Below are 13,849 nucleotides of genomic sequence, written 5' to 3' on the forward strand. Positions count from 1 at the left end.
CACATCTCTACTGTAAGGATGCACGCTAGGGATGTTGGTCGATTCGATAAATGCGGACGCGAATCCGTCGCGATTCATCGAGCAGGACTGGAGGATCGGTCGACAGGGAGATGAACAGTATCTACCTATCGTCGTACCACGGCCACGGAATTTGGAGAGGAAAAGAAAGATTGGCCGCTGGAAACGACAGGCCCATCGGCCGGTCACGTCCGCCGATGCGGCCACCAGCAGGCAGCGCGCGCTGTCGATATGGACGCCCCGCCACGACGGCATCCATCGGCGCCTCACGTGGCAGCCACGGCCCAGCACGCTACAATACCACATCGCACCATGGATCGATCACAAGACGCCACCAATTATTCGTTCGCTCTTGTCCCGTCCCGTCCATTCCGCCACCGCGAGACCGATCAGAACGGCGACACGACAGGGGGCGGTCGCCGTCATCAGAGCGCGACCCGGGCTGCACTGGGCGCGCACGCTTCCGAGTTATTCGCCGTCGTTGTACGCCGCCGCAAGCAGCCGGCATGGAGGCGAGCGGGGAGAGAGACCGGACCGCGGAAGCAACGGCCGCGCGCGCCCGTCGTCGCGATCCGCCGCCACTCGACCAAACGTTGCCATGCGCGGTGCCGGGGACAGAGACCAAACCGGCGGAGACGGAATAATGGAAATGCAGACCCTAGCAGCACTCGCTGTTCGGTTCACAGGAATTTCTAAGAGTGCCAGGTGGGACATACTAGCTTTTAACGTTATGGTATGGCATCGTTAGCATTCCAATGTTTTTTGAATTCCTACATTAGAAACAGCGTATTGGAGTGGTTCCTATGTTTTCCGTTACTGCACTTTCCAAATGCATTCTTTTCTTTTCCTCCAATGTTATTGTGTGTGGAACTACTCTATCACATTATTTGTAGAAAGCACAAAGATGGAACCATTCCATTTGTGTGGAATGGAACCATTACGTCAACTTTGCTAGAGTCGTCATATCTGCCCGATCATCGTAATAATCGCTATTATGATGATTTTAGTCGAAAATGTCACTCTATCAGAGTCGACATCCCGCTCTTAATCGCCATAATTTATGAAGGACGCTTCAAAACAAGCCCATGAGTCTTCATATTTGGCGTCTGTGGGGTATATTTTTGGAAAGGTTTTGCCGCGAACATCATTCCCACCCTCCCGTTGTGGGGGATATTTGAATGCACTCCATCCGACGATGCCATGGACGACATCTTGACCTCCGCGCCCAAATTCATCGCGTTGAAGTCAAATACGATTACTTCAACGGACGCTACGCCTACGGAGGCTCCTAGGGACCCCACGCCTCCGACTGCTCCAATGGCCGAGATCCAGCTTGCCGACAAAGTGTCCAATGCGGAGGTGCCTATGCCGCCACGTGGAGGCAGAGGCCTCCCTCCACTAGTGTCGCAGCAGTCCTTAGGGAAGACACCAAATAAGAAGATTGGAAGAGCCCAACCAATGCCTTTACCCTCCTCATTTTGTCCCGACGGCAGGCGGAAATATGGTGGCTTCCAAGTCGTACACCGGATCAGCAATGGCAATGAGGTAGAAAGAATGCATCATATGCCTTGTACTCGGTTTTTGTTCGATTGAATGCGAGATGACCGTGGTGGCAAATGTGCAATGTTTGTGATTTTGTGACGACCTTCTGAATTTGGCGGATCGACCCTCATTGATGAAACATTTTTCAGTAGTATCATTCGTGATTCTGAGACAAATGATGTCGATCTCAAGGTCACATCATTGTCACCTTTTTTACCATGACTCCGTCTAATATATATAATTGGAATTTGAGTGCTTCGGCTCGTCGAAAAGGAAGGAAATTCGGAGAAGCAACTTCAAGCCCGATGAGGATGCTGCGCTTGTCCTAGCATGGCAAGATATTTCTCTTGATGTGATTGGTGGGAAAGAGCATTCGACAACAAAGTATTGGAATCGCATCGAGGACTGTTTCAGATTTCATATTCGGCGAAAAATGAATTGTACGCCCAAATCTATCCGAACCGATAGGGTTCGATTCAAGAGGTATGCAATCGCTGGGCGAGTTGTAAGGAAAATGTGAAATGCACTCCTAGCCGTGTCACCATTGATCTACATGTAAGGAATCTTCTTACTTTTGGATCGCCACATTTACATTGCTTTGAGCATTCTCATCAGTTTGTGCATTTGTTTGTTTTAGGATGAGATAGCCCAAGAGAGGTACAAACAAATTCCCAAGTGAAACATGCAAACCATTTGGCCTCCAGCATTGTAGGAATTTGTTGGAAGAGCATGAGAAGTGGAAGACAACGAATGATGATGACATCCCAAAAGATGAGAAGTGGGCCAATTCCTCTCTGGACATGAATGATGGTGCAAATGATGTTGATACAAAGAAAAGGGCAAATGTGCTTAGAAGTACCACTCCAGCGTTTAGCACGGGTCAGCCCCATGGGAGGAAGTCAGAAAAACTGAGGCGCAAGAGAAAAGAAAGAGGTGAAGGTGATTAAAAAAGGAAAGATCGATAAGTTGATGAGGACAAGAAACGAGTATGGCGAGAAGAGGAAGCAAGATAAGCTAGAGATGAGGAGAACAAGAACCAAAAGAAGAGGGCCAGATGCAATGAAACGCAAGAAAGAAGACGGCTGCCAGGAAGAGATGCGTAGTCTCCAAATTATAGAGTATCGGGCGAGAAATGAATGCACATCTGAGCAAAATCGGTTCATCATGTTGGATCCGAACAAAATGGATCATGTGGCGCGAGATTTTTGGGCGGGGCTGCAAGATTTGAGCATTCACTTCAGAAAACTCAAAAGCGGGGACGTGCAAATGGAAGAAACATGTGATTTGTAAATGTCGCTGATGAAATGTTTTCGTTCATGTAACTTGTCAAAAAATTTAAATTTGGAGTGAATCAAAGTGTTTGAATTATGTACGGAGGCTGAAATATGGCAAGTCTGAGTTTGCATGTCGCTTGCATAGCCTCTGAGTAAATTGCAGAAAACCATCACTTTAAAGGCAAGGTTTGCGAAAACCACTACAATACATTTTTTTTGCAAAAAACACCGTGTCTTCGATAATCTTTTTGCAGAAAGCACTGATCGACGGATTTAGCTTGGTTGAGCATGCTTATGATAGTTGGGGCCCCTTTTTGCTGACATGGCATAACATTTCATGCCAGGTCAAGTTTAATCTAATTTTACAAAGTAATCTATAGATTTTACACAGACACCCCTAAATTAAAAAGAAAAAAATGAAATCAGACGAGTGCATCCTCGCCACAAGTTGGGGCGGTCAACGCAGCCTACGTTGGGCGCCTCCTCGTGCAGGAGGCCAAATCGAGGCAACGACGGCATCCCCTGCCGGATCCGACAGCCGGCACTGGGCGCCTCCTCACGCTGGAGGCCAATCGGGGCGGCGGCGCGGCATATCTTGCTGGATCCGGCAGCCGTCCCTAGGCGTCTCTTCGTGCTGGACACCAAATCGGCGGGGCGGCGCGGCATCCCTTGCCGGATCCGGACGTGGGGCGCTGGGGGCAAAACGGGGTGGCGGCGCGGCATCCCTCGCCGGACGTGGCGGCGCTGGGGGCAAAACGGGGCGGCGACGCGGGATACCTCACCGGATCCGGCAGCCTTCGCTGGGCGTCTCTTCGCGCTGGAGGCCAAATCGGCGGGGCGGCACGGCATCACTCGCCGGATCCGGACGTGGCGGCGCTGGGGCAAAACGGGGCGACAGCGCGGCATCCCTCGCCGGAGGTGACGGCGCGCGGGGTGGGGAGCTCCTCTCCTCTGGCGGCTAGCTGATGGCAGCACAAGGCAAGGGCCTGCGGAGAACAAGGGTAAAAACTTGCGGGTGTTTTTGCTTTTTTAGCTATCTAACACTGTCTTCGGTAAAACGTTATGCCACTTGAGCCAAAAATGGGACCCACCTGTCATAATCTTACTTAACAGCGTAAGATACGCCGGTCAGTGTTCTTTTACAAAAAAATTACCGTAGACATGGTGTTTTCTGCAAAAAAATGTATTGTAGTGTTTTTCGCAAACCTAGCCTTTAAAGTGGTGGTTTTGTGCAATTTAATCCATAGCCTCCATATGTGGTGGATGGCAGTCGCCCGATATGTCAAATCTATAGAGTTGCTCTTACATTTCATTTCACTTGGTTGTTCAACCAAACACACCCTAAAAGAACTTTGGATAGTAAAACAAAGGGAATCCCTATTTCTACGGCTTTCTGGAACCTTTTTTTTTAGCTGAAGCTTGAAGTGACGCACTCCAAGGTCCATGCAGAAGATTGTAAAAGTTCAAACACGTGCATGGGCTGAGAGGAGACAGATGGAGCCAAATAATAAATTGTTATCATAATTTCCCCTTGTTGAGATCTTCATCACCACCATGGCTAGAATCAGCAGGGTGATCACCATCATTATAGTCAACAACAGCTATGATCTATAGTCGCCATTTTTTTCGAAAAGAGGGAAATACCCCTCGGTCTCTGCATCGATTGTCACCATGATTCCACGGCTCGTCCTTAACCTTTGCATGACAACGTGAACCAGCGAACGAGAAAAGGGATCTGGTGATATTTGGGACCCGGTGCCTAATCTAGAATCAGGCTTTAGGTCCAAATAAAGTCAATTAATAAGAGAAGTCAATTATTATAACAAAAAAATGACTTTCATGGAGGAACACAGATAATACTTGAACAATGTCAATTTGAATACCCGGTAGGGAAATTGCAATCTCAATAGATGCGACGAGGAGCAGAGAATAAGAATGCTGATGGGGATGAGTTAATTTGAGAGGGATTTCCATCCTTGCTTTTTTTATGCGGCTCGGGGAAAATGACCAGGAAGATAAAGCGTGTGGGATGATGATGTAAGAAATTTCCAAGGAATAACAAAGAGATGCGTGGGGCAGGAGTCGCTCTCGTGAGACACTATTCTGCAAGAGGATTAGAGCTCACGGCTTGATGCACGCTTCCATGAACTAATTTACTTAGTTGAATTTCTAATTAGGGGACGGGTGTCCTGATGAAGAAAAGTTCGCATGTTTCGTTTTCTTTGCAACCCTTCCCTATCACAGTCCCCTGACAACATCCATGGAGCCCTTTTGTCCCCCAATGTGCCTAATGAATAATGACTCTATCATCATCATCATCATCATCCCTTGTCGATCGAGATCTTCATCATCATCATCATCATCATCACCACCGCCATCATCACGGCCAACAACAGCTACGATCGATCGACCCGTGACGACGAAGGTGTCCTGGCGAAGATCTTCTGGCCCGGCGCGAGGATCGCCAGCGTGTCGTAGCGGGCCTTGCGCTCGACGAAATGGGCCCACTTAGCGCCGAAGTGGCGCGCCCAGTCCGCCTCGGTGTGGTAGCGCCGGAAGTAGATCTTGAAGTCGTAGCCGTTGCTCCGGCAGGCGTCGACGATGGCGCCGTTCTGCGCCACCAGCTCCATCACCGCGGGGCCGCCGCCCGGGTAGGGCCGGCAGAACTGCAGCAGCGCCACCAGGTAGAAGACCTCGCCGTCCGGCAGCGCCGCCGACATGTTCGGGTCCCACCTGCACCAGCGAGTGACGCGAGGCGTCACGACAAAGGAAGGAGAAAGAGAGCTTATCGTAAACAATGGCGCCGGTGCGTGCACTGCAGCGAGCTGTCATGCATGGCGATGGCCTGTGGGCTGTGGCTGAGTGCGACGTGCCTGGTGATAATAATAGTTTTTTCAATCATAGGAACTGAGCTGGTGGCCGCTAATGCGCAATCTGGCACGGCTAAATCCAAAACAGAAGGGGATCCATGGAGAAACTGGGAACCTGCTCGTCTTATTGTAAGTGATCCCGGTCAGAATCACTGCCATCAGCGAGCGCCCTGAGCAGGGGAGGCTCCCCGCTCACATGCGCGTGCGTGACGTGAGCGCCCCAAATGGCAACTCTGCCATGCCACCGAGCTGCGCACGGAAGCAATCCAAGCAGAGGAGACGTAGTGCGTCACTGGTTGTACCTCCGCCGCGTACTCCAGGCCCCGCACGAACTGGCCGAGACCTTCGAGGACGGCGAAGGAAGTCTGGGTGGCAGGTTCGAGGCCCAGTGGAGGGCCTCCTCTAACACTGCTCCGCCCGGCCGGGACGTCGGGGAAAGCCAGGCCGCCGACGGCGGAGGCGATCGAACTTGTCCTGCCGGCGCCGAGATGGCCGCGCCCGTGCGCTTGTCGAGGCAACAGCTTCCAGCAACGTTGGTCCGGGCTTCCGGGGGTTGCGACGGCGGAAGCTCTTGTAGCCGTAGTAGGAGGCCAGCAAGAATATGCGTGATGCCAATTTGTTGGGGAATGGCTAGAAATCAATCAGCTGAAATTTTCATTTGTGGCCAGTCGATTTCTGAGCCTTTGGATGTGAAATCAAAGGCCCATAGTGCTTCTTCAACCTCCATCCCCTTGAGCTGCTAGCCACCGCTGGCCTCGCCGTCGGCCCCCGCGGCCTCGCCGTCCCGCCCTCCCAGGTACCACTCCCCATTGCCGGTCCTCCTCCGCCCCGGCCATCCCTCTAGGCCCCATGCGCCGAGTTTTTTCTCCAGCAAATCCCCACGCCACCTCCCCACCACCGCCGGACTCCACCGCCCCCACCCTGAACCCTAAGATAGATACTGCCTCTTCGGCGCCCCCCCCCCCCCCCCGCCCCCCGGCGCGCCCCCGGCTGCAGCTAGTTCTTCCTTCTCTCCAGCGAGTGTAGGTAAACTGAATTTGTTGTGGCTACGCATTGTACTTGAGCTATACTCCAGCGGCTGCAAGCTTGTAGTCGTAGTAGGAGGCCAGTAGGAATAGCGAACAAATTTAAATAGGATCTATGAATATGTATGTTTTTACATTTTTTAAATCAGGCAAAAATTATTAACTTTAATCTACTATAATCTTACCTTATTGGTTTCTTTTTTGCATTTTTATTCACTATTTTAGTTTATTTTTCATTTTCCCATCTTTTGTATTTTTGTTTGTGATTTTTGTTTTGAGTTTCTTTTTCATTTCATATTTATTTTTGCTTTCGCTTTTCTTCTTATTTTTTAAAATACGGGTGTTTTGTGATTTTTTAAATAATATCTAGTTTTCTTTTTCTTTTTAAAAATATGTGTGTTTTGGGGCTGGCGTGGTAGGTGAGGATTTCTTTTCTATTCATCTATGTTTTTGTTTTCTATTTATCTACTTTTATTTTTTATAATTTGTTTTTATGCGGCAGAGGGTGGGAGGTTGTGGTGCGAATTGCATGTCCAACATCATACATGCAATTGCAAGTGTTGTAGCCTCACTGTAACTGGATGGCCCCATAAAGCATCCGCAAGTGGGAACGGGAGGGCTTTTGTTGGCCAGTTTTCATATCCACCACCAGAAATGCAACTGCAAACTTTGTAGCCCAACTGCAACAACATTACCTAAAAAGCGACCGCAAATGGGGTGAGTGGGACATTGTCGGACCAATTGCTTGTCCACCATCACAAACACAACTACAAGTTTTGTAGCCTGATTGCAACTAGGCGGGAGGGGTTTTGCCGCCCAGTTGCATGTGCAACACCAAACATGCAATAATAAGTGTTGTAATCCATCCGCAACTGCATGGCCTAAAAGCGGACGCAGCTGGAAGCGGGAGGGGGATTTCTGTCTAGTTGCATGTCCACCACCAGACATGCAACTACAAGTGTTGTAATCCGTCCGTGATAGCACGACGCACAAATTGATTGCAACTGGGTGATGGGAAGGGGTTTTGTTTTCTTTTCGGTTTTCTTTGTTTTTCACGGTTTTCTTCGGGTTTTTTTTGTTTTTCTTTATTTTTTCACAATTTTTTGTTTCTTTCACAGTTTTTACTCGGTTTTTCTTTACTTTTTTCTTCATTTTCTTTGTTTCTTTCTCGATTTTCACTAGTTTTTTTTGCTTTTCTTTCTTCATTCTTATTTTTTCCGTTTCCATTTGTTTTCTTCATTTTTCATGTACATTTTTGTATACATGACGGACATATTTTACATATGCGTTGAGCATTATCCAAATACAAGATAAACATTTTTGAAACTTATAGTTTTTTATGTCTACTTTTTTCATACGCATTGTACATCTTTTGTATAAATCTGGAACACTTTTTATATAAACTTTTAACATTTTTGGACTAAATGATTAACATTTAAAAAAAAAATTTATGTTAACTTTTTCCATTCTACATTTTTTGTTATACACCAGGAACATTTTATCTATACATGTTTAACATTTTCTAAATTTATGATTAAGATTTTGAATGTCTACTTTTCCATGTAGATTGTACATTTTTTATAGATCATAAATATTTTTTATTTGCATGTTTAATATTATCCAAATACATTATTAATTTTTTTGAAAAAATATATTTTTTATGTATAATTTTTCCATACACATTGTATTTGTCTATACACACCAGATACATTTTTAGAGGGGTCGTAACTATAAGATTTCCAAAAATGGATCATAACTGCAACTTCAAAAAAATAGGTTGTAACTGTAAGTTTACAAATGGGATTACAACTACATGGCCAGAAAGTGACTGCAACTGGGTCGAGAAGTGGTTGTCAGGCCAGATGCATGTCCATCACTAGACATGCAACTGCAACCATTGTAACCCGACAGCAACTCCAGGGGCATGCATCTGACTACAGCTAGGTCGGGTGGGGAGTTGTCGGGCTAGTTACATGTCTACCGGTAGACTGCAACTGGGGGCAGGAGTGGGTTGTCGTGCCAGTTGCATGTCCTTCACTAGAAAAGCAACTGCATGAACAACACATAATTACAACTGGGTCAGGTAGGGAGTTTTCCAGGCAGTTGCATGTACAAAACTAGACATGCAACTGCAAGCGGTGTAACCGACTACGACTACATGGGTACACATGTGATTGTAACTATGGCTAGGAGAGGTTGTCGTGTCAGTTGCATGTGCATCACTAGGCATGCAACTACAAGCATTGTAATCTAACTGCAACTGCAGGGGGCACAAACATGACTGCAACTAGGTTGGGTGGGGAGTTGTCAGGCCATTTGCATGTCACATGAAACTACAAGCATTGTAACCGACTACAACTGCCTAGGCACACGCGTGACTGCAACTAGGGGCGGAAAGGGGGTTGTCACGCCAGTTGCATGTCTATCAATAAACATGCAACTGTAAGCATTGTAACATACTGCAGCTGCATGGTAACTGCAATTGGGGTCAGAAGGGGAGTTGTCATGCATGTATTTTTAGATAAAGTTGTCGGGCCAGTTGCATGTCCATCAATAGACATGCAAGTACAAGCGCTGAAACAGACTATGTCTGCACTTGCACAAAAGCGGCTGCAACTAGGGTCAGATGGGGAGTTATTAGGGCCATTTGCACAAAGCAGATGCAAGTGAGGCCGGGGAGAGACGGTTGTAGCTCCAATTTCATGTCCATGACTAGACATGCAATTGCAAGCGTTTTAACCCGATTGCAACTGCACATAAACAAAACAAATGCAACTAGGGTGGGGGTTGTTGGGGCCGGTTGCATGTCCACCACTAGACATGCAATTGCAAGCATTGTAACCCAGCCGCAACTACATGGGGCACAAAACAACTAGTTTTTTAAACTAGGATCGGGAGAGTGTTGTCGGTCCAGTTCCGTGTCCACCACTAGACATGCAATTCTAAGAAATATAACATGACGACTACCACATGAGGCACAAAGCAACTGCAACTTAGGTGATAAGGGGTAGTCGGGCCAGTTGCAAGTTCACCTCGGACACAACTACAAGCATCGCAACAAGCCCGCAGTACAAGCGCCACACCACATGTGCAGCTACGTAGGATTCTTTTTTTACAACATGGATATGCAACAATTTTTTTGTTGGTATTATTTTTCTAAAAATGACCCACCAATTGCAGGCTGCCTTTCACATGCAATGGTATGTCTAGTGCCCACACACAATTGCACACATCGCAACATATGTTCAACTAGGGCTTTCTTTTATTTTTCTATCGTGGACATCAACATGCACATGCATATAGTTTTTTTATCGGGTATTTTTGGAGAGAAAATTTAATGTTTCTTTTGACGTTTTGCATAGTTTGTTATACCAAGTGCAATTTTGTTTTAGATAACAAAATAAGTAGTAGTTACAAGAGGAAAATAAGAAAATGTGCGTCGCAGCCAGCCCGTCATATGTTTAGCCTAAAGAGAAAGCAAGTGCGAAGTCTAGTAAGTATAAATAGTACGTGTTTGGCATGAATTGCAAAAAAGAAAAGAGCAAAGAAGGAAACATGAGCAAGGGTTCACTACATGCAACATAGTGAACACAAACAACGCAAAAAGCAAACAAAAAGGAAAACTAGGGAATGGGCCAAGCCAAAGTTTTGTAGAAAAGGCCCATTGCCAAACATGCTGGGACAAGAAAGAGGTAATGTCACTTGGTGCAGGTGAATGAGACCAAATTATACCTCATCCAGATGAGTTCTAGGCACTCTCTTTAATTTCACCAACCTGGCAAAGCAACAGCCCAAATGAGAGTGTTTAAAACAGCCAAAATGAGAGAAGATAGCCAGGTCGATTGCTTGATGGGCTACCAATCCAACAAGCCCGCTAAAAAAGTAACAACCATTACTATCACATATTAATGCTGGTTTGAGATGTCATAATGAATCAATAAAAATGAAATCATGTGATTACTTCAATAATAATATTGTCTTAAGTAGATCAATTACAAAAATGAATTCTACTTTAAGTTAGTAACACAAAATTAAGCAATCTGACATGACTGGATAATCAAAACCACTGTCGCATGTACGGATATAGGAGAAAATGCAATGGCCAAAAAATGGCTAAGCATCTAAAAAGGACATATTAAAACGGAGCTATTCATGGTAGACAGCGTCAGCAGACAAACCAAAGAAGCAGTCGAGCCTGGCAACGCTTAGGATGTTGCACGCACTACCGCTTCACCTATTCGTTGTCCATCATCTCGGTGTAGTGTCATCATGAGAAACATTAATTTTGTCTATGATTCAAATAGTTCAATTACAGAAGTGAATTTTATTTAATTTACTAACTTAATATTATGTAGAAGTCACATGATTGCATCATCAAACCTCCACGGTGTAGACAAATGTTTTAGAAAACCCAACCGTCTAAAAACCAACTAAAGCATCAAAAAATAAGATATATACAAAAACACAATAAACAAATGTTATTCTAAGGTAGAGTGAATTAAGGTCACTGATATTACACTAAAGAGAAAAATAAAATGAAACTAAAACTAAAACTACAAAATAGACAAACTTGCACAAATGTTCCGTAGAATTTGCACTATTCCGCAATATGCAAGAACAAATATATATGGTAGTGTAACTTACAGACAATAGTCATTTTCCTAGGAAAAAAATCATGGGACTCATATTATGGGAGTGGTGTTACTTCAAAGAAGAAATGTTGTAAAATATATCTAAGGAAAAAAAATCTAAGATTGGTCTTATCATAAAGTAGAAATAAAAAACAAAACGAACAAAGAACATATATAATAAATAAATAAATTGTGGGAGTGACGGAAAAACAAATTGTTTTCGAAGAAAGTATTAATTAAGGGAGTGCTGTAACGCCCGGATAATTAGGCTACAGTAAAACTCTCCTAATGATGCCATCTCATCGGTGATTACTGTTGCTAAACTTTCATTAGTTCAAACCGATTCAAAAATCAATTCAGAAAAATGGCAAACAACAAAAGTTTTTAAAAGTTGAAACAAAAATGTTCGGTGGGTGCCAAATATTGCACTGGTAATTATGGTGTAGAGAACACAATTTTACAAAATACCTAAATGCCCTAAACTAAATAAAACAGAAAAGGAAAAAATATAAAAACTAAAACTAAAACTAGAAAAGGGGGAGAAAGCCCCCCCCCCCCCCGCCCGGCCCCTTGGGCTTCGGCCCACCAGGCTGCAACCCACCGGCCCAGCTGCGGCCACCCCCACTCCCCTTATCCCCAAACCCACCGAAACCCTAACCTACCCCCACTCCCCACTCGCACCACTCCTCCCCCCCGCTGGATCTGGATCGGGGCAAACCCTCGATCCCATCGCCCGTCGCCGCGATGACCTCGCCGCTCGGAGCCCACGCCATCTCGTCGGCCTGCCTCCTCTACCTCGCCGGCCTGCCTCCTCTTCCTCGCCGGCACCCTTCCCCACCGGCCTGCAACCGCTCCGCCGAAGTCGTCTCCGTCCTCCCCCCCCCGACACTCACTGCCCTAGACCCTACATCTCCGGTGAGGCCACGGCCTCCGCACCCCTCCTCTCTCTCCCCGCTCGCTCGCTCACCGCGCGTGCACGCGCCCAGACCGCGCCCGCCCTCTCCCACGGCCGCCTGTGCCCCAGCCACGCACCACGCCTGCACGCCGCGCGCTACACGCGCCCGAAGTTGTGCCAACATGTGTTCGCGCCCGCACCCAAACCTTGCTGCTGCTGCACCGCTCGCCGACCCGCCGAGCTCCCCGTGTCGACCTCCTCCCCCCCTGCGCTGCCGCGCCCACCTGCAGCTCGCCCCGCGCGGCCCGTCACTCCCTCGCGTCACGCGCGCGTGTGCCAGCGCGCACCACGGCGCCCTGCGCGCCTCCCCCCTGTTCATGGCTCCTGCCGAGCCGCCCCGACTTCGCCCGTTGGCAGCCCTTCTCGCCCGCTCGCCGCAACCGCCACGCTGCTTGCTGCCGCCGCCACTCGCCCTCGGATCCCGTCGCTGCTGCTCTGCACAGCCGCAGTCGCCGCCCCCTTCCCCATGTCGCTCTGCCTCTCCCCGCGCCTCCCCTGCATCTGTTGCCGCAGCGCGCTTGCTGCTGCCTCCGGCGCCCCCTCCTGTGTTGGCTTCCTTCTCCGGAGACGGCCGGCCGGTGAGCCCCGCCCTGACCGCCGGCGCCAGTGCCCCCCCGTCGCGGCTTGGTTCGCCCTCGTTCGGGCGCCCGCCCGATCCGCCCAACGCCCGTGCGCCCGTTGTGCCCTATGGGCCACTGCCAAACGGGGCCCACTTCACAGAGAACGTTTAAAAAAAGGGATTAAAAAATAATAATTAATAAAATTATTAATTAATTAACCTAATTAATCTTAATTAATTAATTAACTTAATTAATTAATTAAAAAATAATTAAACTAATTAATCCTGATTAGATTAGCCTAATCAATTAACTAAACCCTAATTAACCTAACAGAGTATGACAGGTGGGTCCCACTGGACCCACACGTCAGTTGACCCAGTCAACCCCTGTTGACTGCTGACGTCAGCATGACATCATGCTGATGTCATAAATCCAAATTTCGAATTAAATTAAATAATTAATTAAATTCCAGATATTAGTAAAATCTTTAGAAAATCATATCTTTTAATCCGTAACTCGGATTAAATTATTTTCAACATGAAAGTTGCTCAAAACGACGAGACGAACCCGGATAAGCAACCCGTTCGTCTGCCACGCCTCCCTAGCATACCGACCACGCAACTTTCCCCCTCCGGCTCCTTTGTCCGAAAACGCGAAACACCGGGAATACTTTCCCGGATGTTTCCCCCTTCACCGGTACCACCTCCTACCGCGTTAGGGCACACCTAGCATCACGCTTTATCATGTCATGCATCGTCATGCATTTGTTTGCATTATATTTATTGTTTCTTCCCCCTCTTCTCTCGCTAGACATCGAGACCGACGTCGCTGCTACCCAGTACGACTACGGTGTTGATGACCCCTCTCTCTTGCCAGAGCAACCAGGCAAGCCCCCCCCCCTTGATCACCAGATATCGCCTACTCTCCTCCATACTGCTTGCATTAGAGTAGTGTAGCATGTTACTGCTTTCCGT

General features: G+C 47.4%; 1 protein-coding gene across 1 annotated transcript; it reads right to left on the minus strand.

Annotated features, from left to right (window-relative positions):
* Positions 1–4,852: 4,852 nt before the first annotated feature.
* On the minus strand, positions 4,853–6,514 carry LOC125519455 (uncharacterized). The gene is made up of 3 exons (XM_087534130.1): positions 6,505–6,514; positions 6,007–6,334; positions 4,853–5,567 (listed from the first exon to the last, which is right to left on the minus strand). Exons 1-3 carry the CDS (start codon positions 6,512–6,514, stop codon positions 5,231–5,233), a joined length of 675 nt encoding a protein of 224 aa, XP_087390256.1. The 3' UTR covers positions 4,853–5,230.
* Between the last annotated feature and the right edge of the window lie 7,335 nt (positions 6,515–13,849).

Source organism: Triticum urartu, chromosome 7A (assembly GCF_056163025.1).
Source record: "Triticum urartu cultivar PI428250 chromosome 7A, HENAU_Tu73, whole genome shotgun sequence".
Classification (NCBI taxonomy): Eukaryota; Viridiplantae; Streptophyta; class Magnoliopsida; order Poales; family Poaceae; genus Triticum; species Triticum urartu.

Excerpts from the sequence above, each read along its gene's own strand:
- LOC125519455 (XM_087534130.1), bottom strand. Across the intron at positions 5,568-6,006 it reads GCCTGGAGTACGCGGCGGAG|GTGGGACCCGAACATGTCGG; the intron begins GTACAACCAGTG and ends TCGCTGGTGCAG.